The sequence below is a fragment of the Chrysochloris asiatica genome, unplaced genomic scaffold (genome assembly GCF_000296735.1).
Source record: "Chrysochloris asiatica unplaced genomic scaffold, ChrAsi1.0 scaffold00031, whole genome shotgun sequence".
NCBI classification, from domain to species: domain Eukaryota; kingdom Metazoa; phylum Chordata; class Mammalia; order Afrosoricida; family Chrysochloridae; genus Chrysochloris; species Chrysochloris asiatica.
Genome location: NW_006408549.1, coordinates 8,012,787 through 8,026,438, shown reverse-complemented (window position 1 = coordinate 8,026,438; position 13,652 = coordinate 8,012,787). Strand labels below are relative to the sequence as shown.

At 40.4% G+C, this 13,652-nt stretch overlaps 1 protein-coding gene across 1 annotated transcript in view; it reads left to right on the top strand.

The window, feature by feature from the left end:
* Positions 1 to 13,652, top strand: part of DPY19L4 (dpy-19-like 4 (C. elegans)) — a 76,994-nt gene that overhangs the window by 14,841 nt on the left and 48,501 nt on the right. Inside the window, exon 3 of the mRNA XM_006859211.1 lies at positions 9,635 to 9,759. Coding sequence (XP_006859273.1) covers positions 9,635 to 9,759 — 125 coding nt within the window. The remainder of the gene's footprint in view (positions 1 to 9,634; positions 9,760 to 13,652) is intronic.

Sequence of the window (13,652 nt, the reverse complement as noted above, 5' to 3'; positions counted from 1 at the left end):
TGAATGTAAAACTAAAGTTCTCCCATGTAAACTATCAGATAATTCACCAAAAAAACATTAAAAAAAAAAAAAACAACTAAGTAAAACAGATTCCTCTCAGTGATTGGGAATGCAGTCGTTCCATGTACCATCAGTTAACAGTTTATACCTCTGTTCACTTTAACTCTTACAATCTTCTCTGTCTTCCACTACCTTCATCTCTCTTATACCAATTACCCAAGTTAACATGTGTCTATTCTTTACCCAGTAAAGCATTTTCGTTCCCCTCCCACTTCTGGTAACTATCATAGAATGTTTCTTTTAGCAAGAAAACCTTTTCTTAACTGTCTGCAGCAGTGGCTTCATGCAATATTTGCCTTTTTGTGATTGACTGATTTCACTCAGCATAATGTCCTCAGGTTCATCCATGTTATGAGGTGTTTCACAGATTTGTCATTATTCTTCAATGTTTTATAGTATTCCATTGTGCATATGTACCTTAGTTTATATCCATTCGTCTCTTGACTGGTGCATTTAATCTAAGTTCAGTGTAAAATTATTTACAGTTATGACTTGATGGTTACCATTTTGCTGTGTGTGTGTGTGTTTTTTTTGAGGTGTTTGTAGTTTCTTTGTTCCACATAAATTTCTGCTGTTCTTGTAGCTCGGTTTAGAGTGGGCTTGGATGGTGCTGGCTAATATCTATCACTAATCAGGTGGTATCGGGGCCGGTATTGGCCCTTGTCCAGTGAGTGGAGCTATATAGGGTATGGTTGTGACTGAGCTGTATGGGCCTGGTTGCTGTCTCCCATCAGGTAGGGCAAGAGGAGAAAACACACACAGGAAAACAAAACAGAATAAACAAAAAGGAAACAACAGCAAAAACAATATATAATCAAGGAGGAAAAAAATAAACAAAAATGTCCAGCAATAAAAAATATAACTAAAAAGAGGAAAGAGGGGTAGGAAAATAGAGCTGTACAAGAGAGAAATAAAAGGAAGAGAAAAGCATAGTAAAAAGCAGAGAGGGAAGATAAAAAGAGGCTATAGACTAGTAAAGAAAGATCAAGAGGGAAAAAAAAGAAGAATAGGGTAGGAATAAGAAACAGAAGAAAGAAAAAGCAGAAATACAAAAGATAAAAATCAATGGAAGGGATAGAGAGGAAGAAGGAGAAGAAAGAATAAGCAAACAAAACCAGTAAAAGATAAAAGTGAAAAACCAATGCAGTTGTTGGACCTAGAGAGGAGAAAACTCGGGGGGACTCCTGTTGGCCATGATCTCATAAGAGGGGGATGGCTGAGTTGCCGGCCTTCTGTGGAGTTTCTATAGGTCTGTTGTTGACATTAAGTGCCCTTGAGTTGGTTCCAACTCATAGCAACCCTGTGTAGGGTTTCTGAGGAGTGGCTGGTGAGATTGAACTGCCCATCTTGTTCAAACTAACCCTGCGGTTCAGTGCTTTATCCCACAGTGCTACACCAGGACTCTTCCTGGCCTAGGTATTGTCTGTTTGTGTTCAAGGCACCCAGTCCTGAAGTAGTTGGTGGAGGCCTTTCTTTCTTTTTTTTTTTTTTTTTGGTTTTAACAAACAGAAATTTATTTTCTCATAGTTGAGGAAGCTAGACGTTCACAGAGTGCTGGCTCTAGGGAAGGCTTTCTCTCTCCATTGCCTCTGGGGGGAGGTCTTGTATAGTCAGCTTCTAGGCCTGGGTGATCTTCCCCATCTCTGCTTAGTTGCTTGCTTATTTATTTATTTTATTTTAATGTTTTATTGTGAATTATATGATAGTTTACATGGGAGAACTTTAGTTTTACATTCATTTCATCGTATATCATCTCATTGCCATGGTTCCAATCACCTCCATGCATCATCAACCACCCAAAGGGTATATTCCAGAAACCCGCTCCCTACACTTTCCCCTCCTCCCCCCAGTTTTCGGCCCACAGTCCCTTTCCCTCTCTGGGTCCAAATTCCCCAGTCACTTCATCACTCCACGTCATCATCTCTGCCTCCATCTCAGTCATCTCTGTTTCTCTGGGTAGGGTCCCGCTCTCGGCTCTTCTCCGTTGATGGTCCCAGAGGTAGAGGCCTTTCTTGTTGCTAGTTTTAGTGTCTGTCAGAACTGGAGGGCAGCTGGTGGCAGGGTGACTGATATAAAGGTTCCTGTTGGTCTGATTCTAGTCTGCAGGGTCCAGTAGATCTGATGCGAAGCTCTCCTGAATCACACCACCAAGGTAGCGCAGCAGGCACCCACCTCCTACTGTCTCGAACTCCGTGGTTCAGAACTCCCAAAGAGCAGGGTCTACACTGAGGGTAGATGAGAGTGGGGGATGGCCTCACCTCTGTTATCCAGGGGTCTCTAGGGAACAAGAAGGAACCCCCCTTTCTGTCATCTATGTGAATTTGTGCTGTCAGACTGCCATCTGTTTGTCTCTCTGAAGCTGCTCATGACAGTTCATTGTGGCCACGACATGTCTGACCTGCAGTCCATTCACCAGTCAGTCTCCTCCTTTCACAGCCCTTGCTCAGTTTCTCTTCCCAGGAGGTAGTCAATCTATTTTTCTAACTTTTCCTCTGAAGTTCAGTGTTCCAGGATTGTCCTCTGCCTGTTTCATTTAGAGTCATGTCTTTGTTGTAGAGGGTTTATATAATGGGTTTGCATACTCTGCTATCTTGCCAGAAGTCTCTGAATGATTGGAATTTTAATTTTTTTTTTTTTTAAGTTTGTTTTTTGTGAAAGTTCACTCTGTAAGTTAGGATACCATTTGACAATTTCCACCTATCTTGTTCAGTGACATTTTTCACATTGTGTCAGTTTTCTCTTTAATTGTGTTCCTGTTCAATTTATAGTGCTTTTTTTTTTTTTAGTGTTTTATTGTGAATTATATGATAGTTTACATGGGAGAACATTAGTTTTACATTCACCCTATCATATATCGTTTCATTGCCATGGTTACAGTCCCCTCCATGCATCATGCATCATCAACCAACCAAAGGGTATATACCCTGCAAGCGTGCCCCATACACCCCCCGGGTCTTCAGCACACAGTCGCTCTCCCTCTCTGGATCTCAAGTCCCCAGCTGTTCCATCTTTCCACGTCATCATTTCTGCCTCCATCTCAGGCATCACTGCTTCTCTGGGTAGGGTCCCGCTCTTGGCTCTTCTCCATTGATGGTCCTAGGGACCTCAGCTCCTAGACTGCAAAGTTATTCCCTCCCTTACTTGCTATAAAACGTCTACCTTTACATTTCCAACCTTCACAATCAGTCCTGATAACAATTATTCACTATTGTGTCACAAGAGACCTATCTGCATTTCATTTTATCAGCTCCACCTAGTCAGATTGGATACTACTCACTGGAGATTCTGCCTTCCTCCAGGCCCCCTGGCTCTAGGTTCCCTCTTGAAAGCTTGTAAGCCAGTCACTTCTTGCCTTTGTAGTCCCCTCAATTTTGGGTAAAGTTGCCCATCCCTGTCTACTCTGTGTGTGGAGGGGGTGGGAATGATTCTTGCTGTAAGGATTTTGTTCCCTCTTTTGAGTTACTGCATCCATAGGTGTAGGTCAAGTTCATATAATTGTATCAGATTACTCTTTTTTCCTTTTCTTTCTTCTCCTGGTTGAGCTCTGATCATCCAGTCATTGAAGCCAGGTTAAGTGGGTATTATCTGCAAGTGTGGGTGTTCTTGTGCATATGCCCTCTCTTTTTATCAGCTGAACGCTTCACTCTCCACATTGTAGGGCTTAGTTCGCCACTTCATTGCTGTTTTTCCCTCACTTCCCCTTATCGGTGATGAGCATGGTCACCAGTCAGAGTGTGTATTCCCATTGAGTCTTAGTCTTGGAAGGGGGTTTGCAATTTACAGTACTTTTGTTTTGCTGTCTCCTTTGTCTTATTTTGTTTTACTGTCTCCTTATCTTCTTTTGTTTGTTTTAATATAAATGATCTTTTTGTCTTATATAAATAGTATTTTTAGTAGCACACTGTTGATATGTATAATATCCTTTATGTTGTGTACCACTCTGCTACTCAGCTAAAAGGTGAACTCAGGGATAATTTTGGTCCAAGGTTTGAAGGGTATCTCAGGAAGACAGTCACAGGGAGTTCTATGGTCTTAACTTGGTCAGTTTATCCTTCTCTAAGAATTTGAGTTTTGTTCTACATTTTTCTCCTATCCAGGCCATCTGATTGTGACATTGGTCAGAACGGTCAATGGTGGCAGTGAGGTACTACCAGATCATCTTGTCTCAGGATAGAAGAGGCTGTGACTCTAGTAGCCTATCTACCCTGTAAATGTTTTCTTCTGTGAGATTTTGGTTACCCTTTTATTATTTTCAGTCCTGATGAGTAGAGGTCAGTATCTTAGATGGCTGCTTTCAAGCTTTTAAAATCTTAAACCCTACTCACTTTCTGGATTCCTGGTGTGGCGCTACAGGTTAATGCACTGGGCTGCAAGGTTGGTTTGCACTTCAGGGTCAGTGATTCAGGCTCACCAGCTGCTCTTTGGAAACTCTATACGGGGTTGCTATGAGTAGGAACAGATTCTAAGGCATTTAACAACAACTCATATTCAAGGATGCAAAATATAAATTTTGTGAACTATATTATGTTAGTTGACTGAGTTGTCCCATGAAACTATGGTACTAAGCCTTTAAATCCCAGAATAATAATCTCAGAAGGTATTTGGTTATACTAGGGTAAATCAAAAAGTATTACTACTAGGGGCCCAGTTCTTATATGCATGGTTTATTCCAAATCACATGTTAAAACATTTCTCTGTGATTAGCTAATGACTGCAGAGAAGTTCCCTCAGTAATTCATTTGTTTTAGTCTTGTTAGGGTGATTTCACAAAAAAGTATTTTAAAGTTTATTAGCTTGAAGATTAGCTTGTTTAAAGTGCTGATCTTTCCATCAGTTCTTTTTTGTTGTTGTTTGAGGAAGAACATAGTGGTATTTTACTATACAAGACTCCATCAGAGTTGGGCAACTTGCAGAAGCCAAATCAGGATAATTCTTTTTGTGTGTGTGTGTGTTGTTTTGTTCCTTTTTTTTTTTTTTTTTAACAACAATAAAAAACACACAGGGATATGTTGTTGTTGTTATGTGCCGTGGAGTCAGTTCTGACTCATAGCAACCCTATACAGGGTTTCCGAGGCTGTAAATCTTTATGGGAGCAGAAAGCCTCATCTTTCTCCCGCGGAACAGCTGGTAGTTTTGAGCTGCTGACCCTGAGGTTTGCAGCCCGATTCGTAACCACTATGCTACCAGAGCTCCTTAGGGATATATAATCATTTAAACAATTAAGGGCACATTCTGCAAGCCTGCCTCCTGGCCTCCAGCACACAGCTTTTCAATGAGTCTAGAGTCCTCAGCTGCTTAATCTCTCCATGCCATCACCTCTGCCTCCTGCTGCTTGTCTGGTTAGGGTCCCAAGTTCAGCTCATGCTCTCCTCTCTTGATGGTCCTAGGCTCCTCTGTTCCTGGAATACAAGATTAACTACTCCCCCTCTTTCGTTATGCAATCTCTACCTTTACAGTTGTGACAATTGCAATTAGGTATGATAACAACTACTCACTATTGAATCAGTGAAGCAATTAGGCATGATAACAACTACTTACTATTGAACCAGTGAATTCCATCCCCATCTCTTTTCACCAGACTCATCCAGACAAGAGGAAAACTATTCAGTGGGGATCCTCCCTCCCCACACACACACACTCTGAAACTAAACTGCCTCTTGAAAACTTGTAAGTCAGTCACTTCATGCCTTTATAGCACCCCCCAATTTAGGTAGCCAATGACTACGTTGCCTGCCCCTATCAACCCTGCCTACAGAGGGGATAGGTTTTGCTCCTTGATGAGAAGACTCCTTTCCTCTTGGTTGGTATTTTGAGCCACTGCATCCATAAGTATAGGTCAAGTTCATCAAATTGTAGCAATTTACTTTTGTTTCCTTTATCAGATTTCTTTATCTTCATCTAGTCAAATTCTGATCATCAAACCATCAAAGCTAGGTCAATGGGTACTATATGCAAGTTTGGGCATTCTTATGTGTCTCTCCTCCCTTCGTATCAGCTGGACGCTTCACTCTCAGCTCTAGCCCTCTGTGGCTAGGTCTTTGTCCATGGCCTCAGGAGTCCCTAGGTCTTAACCATACTTCAGATGAGCCAGCCCTTCTTCTCTCTCTCATCTTGAGGTGTAAGGGAGTCTATGGAATGGCAAAAAACAGCCCATATCTTCATTTCTGCCTTTCCCCCATTTCCACTCACAAGTAGAACAACATGGTCACCAACAAGCTTACGTGCCTGCTCGTGTGTTCCCTTTGAGTTTCAGTCTTGGGGGGGGGGCGGTTGTCCTGAAGGGACTTGATTGCTTTACTTGATGGTTTGTAACTTGCTAGTTCTTATAGTAGCCAATCAGATTGCCATTTTTGTTTTTGATTTTTCCTGCTGGTCTTTCTTTTCAAGAAGCATCTTCTGTTCCTCTAGCCACTCTGGGCTGATCTGCTTGTCCTTTCAATTGGGATCCATCAATTCTTTAAGCAAGATTGAAACTAAGACAATTTTATGGAAAAAAATTGTAACGGGGTATGAGTCTTGGGTTTACTGATGTGCTCCTGAGACCAAGGTCAAATCAAATGTGGCTTCTTGTGAGGGCATCTGCTGGATCAGTTAAGTGCAAGGCAGAGGCCAACTCAGAAGGTTATGATACCTGTTTCGAAGGGGTAATATTGATGGATTTTCTCCAAGGACGCAGAATGATCATGAGGTGCTTATGAAGTTTTATGAGAATTGAAAACTGCATCGGTTAGGAAAAGGTTAGAGGAAATGTGCTGAGGAACTTTTCCCTGTCATTACGTCGCTCAATCTTTGAGGGTAGCAAGGGCTGTCCTATGAAAATTTCATTGGGAAACCTTACATCATCCACCCTCCATCCCTAATCTTGCCCCTTCAGACTTCGTTTTGTCCTCAACACTCTTAAGAATGTTGAAAAGGAATATGAGTGCCTCAAAGGTGCTGAAAGTACAGTTTCATCGTGGTATGAATCAGAGTCGAGAATTCTTTGGGGAAGGGTTAGAGAGATGGAAGCACTGCCTTCAGAAATGTGGAGACCCAGATGGAAGAGGTGGCAAGAAACAGTAGTTTAAATTTTGATGTTTTAATACAAGTTTCTATGATTTTGTAGCAGTATACTTTTTTGACTTACTTTCATACAGCATGATATCCGTAGTTACATCTTCAAAGAATATATGTGGGGACTTCTCAAAGTCTGTGGTAAAATTCCATTATTTTTTCATTGTTTTTCCACAAACTCTTTGAAGTTCCATCTTATGTGCCTGCGCACACATATCATATAGATGGATTCTCTGTCTTCTCACTTATGTATATACACCTGCACTTACCCACAGATCTAGATACCTATACCCATCCATGTTATTGTGTGCTCATGTGTGATTTTTATTGGAGTTGTAACCATCTTATATGTGACAAATTCTTTAGTGTCAGCATCCATTTCTCTTGAGTTCTTCTCAGTGACATCATTTACTTTGTTCAGGCTGTGCTTACTTTACCCACATTTGATACCACTTTTCTCATCACCAAATGTAAGTATCTACAATCTAACACTAATTTTTTTCCCATCATTTTAGGTGATGAGATTGCTAAAAACATTATTACTGAAGTTTCATTATTAGCTGCATTTGACTAGTTGGAAAGAAGTGAATTTAGACTAGAACTGGTGTATTTGTAAGTAGGAATGAAGGGGGAAATAGGTGATTCAAAAATCTGGAACTTTTATTGTTTTTCAACCAATAAAGGATAAAATTGAGAAATATTTTGAATAACAAAGACTAATTAAGATGAATTCTCAGGGCAAAGACCAAATAAAGGGAATGGCTATCACATAGTGTTAAGAGGTACAAAGTCATCCTAGTAAACCCTTTCCCTGAGATCAGGGGTGGGGAACATCCGGCCCATGGCCTGTATGTTTTTGTTGTTGTTGTTATGTTCTGTGAAGTCGGTTCCGACTCATAGCTACCCTGCATAGGGTTTCAAAGGCTGTAAATCTTACAGGAGCAGAAAGCCTCATCTTTCTCCTACAGAATAGCTGGTATTTTCAAACTGCTGACCTTGTGGCTTGCAGCCCAATTCTTAACCACTGTGCTACCAGAGCTCCTTAGTTATCACATTAGGGATTAGTTAATTAAATGTCTGACCAAATATAGCAGGCTAATTTTCAAGTTGATAATTTTGTATGGCCCACAAATGATGTTATAAATTTTGGCAGAAAAAAATGTTCCCCACCTCTGCCTTAGATAAAGTACTTAAGTAATAAAGAAACTAAAGATGGAGTTTGACAAAAGGTAGATAAGCTCCAGTTGCCTGTTTTTGAGAGAAGCATGTGTAGAAAAAAATTGTGGGTATAATTATTAGTACATTAATCTGACTAGAATCAAATAGATGAAAAGCTGACAAAGTTTTTCTGTGCATATATGTAACAGTTGTATGTGATCCTTTAAAAGCTTAATCATCAAAACTTTAAGCGATGCAACTCATTGTAGCTTATGTTGTGTACATTTTTCTTCAATGAGGAAAAAAATTCCTTGATAAAGAGGAAAAAAATATCAATAGTATTTTAAATTAACTGATATTTTTTTTTCAGATTCTAGATAGTCTATTCCTTTAGATTATTTTCTTTTATTGTTGTTGTTGTTGTTAAGTGCCATCGAGTCGGTTCCGACCCATAGCGACCCTGTACAGGGTTTCCGAGGGTGTAAATCCTTACGGGAGTAGAAAGCCTCATCTTTCTCCCGCGGAGCGGCTGGTAGTTTCGAACCGCTGACCTTAAGGTTCGCAGCCCGATTCGTAACCACTACGCTACCAGAGCTCCTTATTTTTTTCTTTTATTAGTAGACTTTATTTGAAAAGTCATTGTGTTAAAATAGATACAATAAATATTTTGCCATCTTAACCATTTTAAGTGTACAATTCAGTGACATTAATTACATTTACTGTGTTGTGCAACTGTCACTACTCTCCATTTTTTACAGTTTCACCCCAAACAGCCGTAATTCCCCATGTCCTCCTCCTCATACGCCTTGGTAATCAGTAATAAACTTTTGTTTCAATGAATTTGTAATAGACATTAATTTTGAAGCAATTTTAGATTTACAGAAAACTTGAGCAAGTAACAGATAATTCTCATATCAAACCCTATTCCTTCCACATACAGCTTTTCTTGTTATTAGTAAGTTACATTTACATGGTACATTTGTTGTGATTAATGAACCAATATTGAAGCATTAACTAAAGTCCACACTTTATTCGTGCAAACTTAGTTTTTACCGGATCCACTTTTTCTGTCCCAGGATCCCATCCAGGATCTGTATTATACTTATTTATCATTATCTTCTCAGACTCCTCTTGGCTCTGATAGTATTTCAGACATTCCTTTTTTGGATGACCTTGAGAGCTTGGAGGAGTACAGCGCATATACACTGTAGGATGCACCTCCGATGGAATTTGTTGGCTGTTTTTTGCATGATTAGACTGGGGTTATGAGTTTTGGGGAGAAAAGCCATAGAAGTAAAATGCCACTTTCCATCATTTCAATGGTACTTACTAACTTTTGATTACTTTTAATATGCTCTTACAGATGTATTATTTCAACGCTTTGCAAAGTTTTTCATTGGCTGTCTTGCAGCAGCTACTAGTGGTATGATGTATGCTCTGTACTTATCAGCATACCATGAACGGAAATTCTGGTTTTCCAGCAGGCAGGTAAGAAGAAAAAAATTTGAGCATATGAAAATTGTTTCAGTATTTGATGTTAATTTTGCTACTTTGTTTTCCAGGAAACCAAAATATGTATATGAGTATTCCAAGTGCTGTCTTATAGGGCATTAGAAACAAAAATGCTTCAGAAGCTCTTTTGAAATATTTACTAAAATGTTCTTCAAGGTCAGAGAATAGAAGCTCTGAGGATGCTTTTCTTCTTATAGTTCCCTTACAAGGGAATTCTGATGACAGTGTATAAAAATGGCACCTGCCATCCTGAGACAGCACTGTCTCCTCAGCTGGGTTAGAGAATTGATTGAAGTGGCCACACAGAACACAGACACCATACTTAGTTTTGTGATTTATTAGGTACTGTTGTTGAGTGGTTGTGATTCATAGTGACCCTGTGCACGACAGAATGAAACACTGCTCGGTCCTGCTGCTGTCCTCACAATCATTGTTATACTTTAGCCCATTGCTGCTGCCACTGTACCAATCCATCTTATTGGGGGGTCTTCCTCTGTTTAGCTGACTCTTCACTTTACCATGCATGATGTCCTCCTTCATGGACTGATCCCTCCCGATTTTATGTCCGAAGTATGAAAGATGAATTCTCACCATCCTGGCCTAGAAGGAGCATTCTGGTTGTACTTCTTCCAACACAGATTGGAGCCCTGGTAGCATAATGAGTTATGAGCTGGGCTTTTAACCTCAAGGTCAGCAGTTCAAATCTACCAGTCATTCCATGGAAGAAAGATGAAGCTTTCTGCTCCCATAAAGATTTACAGTCTTGGAAACCTCATACAGGGTTGCTATGAGTCAGAACCCACTGGTCAGCACCACCGCTACCACCATTAGTTAACAGGTTGTAATTCAGGGTCAGAAATGTTCAAGGCACAGTTCTTCCAGTCAGGACATACCTGCAGGCCTCTCTCTGACCTGTGCCCTGGCTTTTCCTTTGTCCAGGCAGTGCTGTTATAAGTGTTCACAGGACACACCACTCCACCATAAGCTACAACCTATAGATACCCAACCCTAGCTGTGTGGATCAACCTAGCTCCCCAATTAAATGCCTGGAGGCACCCCACTCTGCAAACAAACTCTCTGCCTAGAGTTAGCTTTACTTGCCCTGTAGGCTGGGAAGCCCACTGTTCTGACTTATGCTCTCACTCTTGGTCCTATTGTTGATGGTGTCACAGCTTTCTGTCCCTGGATCAAGGCGGTTCACTGTGAAAAGATCTCAGGGTTCAGAGGCCATGTTCCACTGTTGGTGCCTCTTCTTTGATGCTAGTGAGATTCACCCTCCCCCTTCACCCACCCACTAATGAAATTACTTGTGTTGTATCCCTTGAGATACAAGAATTATACAGAAAGCATCAAGAGAAGATGGAAGGAATATGCAGAGTCACTGTACCAAAAGGAAATGGTTGATGTTCAGCCGTTTTAAGAGGTAGCATATGATCAAGAGCTAATGATACTAAAGGAAGAGGTCCAAGGTGCGTTGAAGGAATTGGCAAAGAACAAGTCACCAGGATTTGATGGAATAAAAATTGAAATCTTTCAGTAAAGTGAGGTGGCACTGGAGGCACTCACTTACCTATGCCAAGAAATTTGGAAGACACCTATCTGGCCAACTGATTGAAAGAGATCCGTATTTGTGCCCATTCCAAAGAGAAGTGACCCAACAGAATATGGAAATCATCGGACAATATTTTTTGATGTTTTTGAGTCCAAATGATCTTTTTATTGAGGGGGGAGGGGTAGTTCTTATTTTGAGCAATAAGTCAATCAGAAACACTGGTTAATTGTTTATAAGGCTTTGTTTAACTTAGCACTATCAGGACAATTAAGGGGCTCTGGTAGCATCGTGGATTATGATCTAAGCTGTTTGAATCCACTAGCCATTCCACACGAGAAAGATGAGGTTTTTCTGCTCCCAAGAGATATATGGCCTCAGAAACCCAATACTAGGTTGCTATGACTCGGAATCGACTCCACGACACATAACCACCACCACCACTATCAAGACAATTAACTGAATAATTACTGAGGAGTCCTGGTGTGGTGATGTAGGATAAGTACTGGATAAGCAAGGTTGGTGGTTCAAACTCACCAGCTTCTCCTGGGAAAACCTATACAGGGTCACGATGAGTCTATAGGAACTGACTCAACAGCACTTAACAACAACATCTCTATCAAGGGTTACACATTGGGCGGTGAACCCACAAGGTCAGCAGTTCGTGTCCACACAGGAGAAAGATGAAGCTTTCTGCTTTTGTAAAGATTAACAGCCTTGGAAATCCTTTATGGTGTCACTGTGAGTTGGAATCGACTCCTTGGCACAACACCACCATAGCTCTGTCAGTTTGACGAAAGCTGTTTCTGTAGCATATGCTATTTCTTTGAAGATATTATTCAGGCTAACTAGTAGTAGTTCTCAACACTGGATGTATAGTAGTTATCATCTGGAGAGTTTTCAAAAATTACCTCCTTCACAGTTTCTTTGGTGGGGCATGCAGAGTGGTGGCTGGAACAAGTCTTGCAATAAAGAAACCCATTTAACTTTGTTTGATCCAGCCTTTCCCCAGACTTTTACAACTGCAGACTCCTTTTTCAGATAACATCATTTCTGAAGGTAAGTCACAAAGTATTGCTACTAGGGTTCATTTATATATATATATTTATATATATATACACACACACACACACACACACACACACAGGTTTATTGTTGGCAGAGCATGTTTAGACATATGTCTGTGATCAATGGATGGCTGCATACAAGTTTTCTTAGTAATAAATACACTTATCTTAGTCCCCCGTCAGGAACCTTTAGGAAAAAGATCCTGTCAAAACAGTGACTTTCAAGGGGATCTGTTGGGCCAGTTCAATTCAAGTTACAGAGGTCAGCTTGGAAGGTTATAGAGATTATGTTCTTGGGTTCTATCATGGGTTGAATTGTGTCCCCCAAATATGTGTCAACTTGGCTAGGCCATGATTCCTATTGGTTTGGCAGTTAGTTAATGATATAATATGGCAGTTATAGAGTCTTGGTGTGATGCTGTAGGATAGACGCTGGACTGAAAGGTCGTTTGAACCAGAAGGTTGGAAGTTCAAACTCATTCACTGCTCTTCGGAAGCCCTACAGGGTCTCTATGATTTGGAACTGACTCAGCGGCACTTAGCAGCATCAATCATCATGATCCCCCATGATGTGATCTGATGTGATAAGCCAATAAAAGGACTTAAGAGTGAGCTGCAGCACCCTTAATCCCATGTCAGGTAGATTACCAGGACTGTGGCCTACACACCTTTAACCTTAAAGAGATAATAGAAAAGTGAACAGAGAAACAGGGACCTACCACCTAGACAAAAGAGCTAGGAGTAGAGTATGGCCTCTGAACCTGGGGTCCTTCACTGTGAAACTCCTAGATCCTGGGCAAGGTTGATGTATTTGCTTAATAAAAGTTTCTGTGATTTTGCAGTAAACTTTTTTCCTTATTCTCATGCATTTTAGGTAGTTTTATTGATCAACTTTTGGGAAAATTGCTGTAACTAATATCTTTTGTTCTTGAATTGTTAAGTATTATATATAAAAATAAATTGAATTTGATTTCTAAAGACTATAGATTCAGCAAGAAACTGTACAAAACTTCATAATGTCTTTGACTACTGTATTTTTGATCCTGTATACCCTAATACATGAAGAGAGCAGAAGGTCATTAAGAAGACAAGAAAGAAGGAAAAGGTCAAAATGGATGTCAGAGGAGATTCTGAAACTTGCTCTCCAGCATAGAGAAACTAAAGCAAATGGAAGAATTGAAGAGGTCCAAGAGCTGAACAGAAAATTTCAAAGATCAGCTCGAGAAGATGAAACCAGGTAGTGTAGTGGTTAC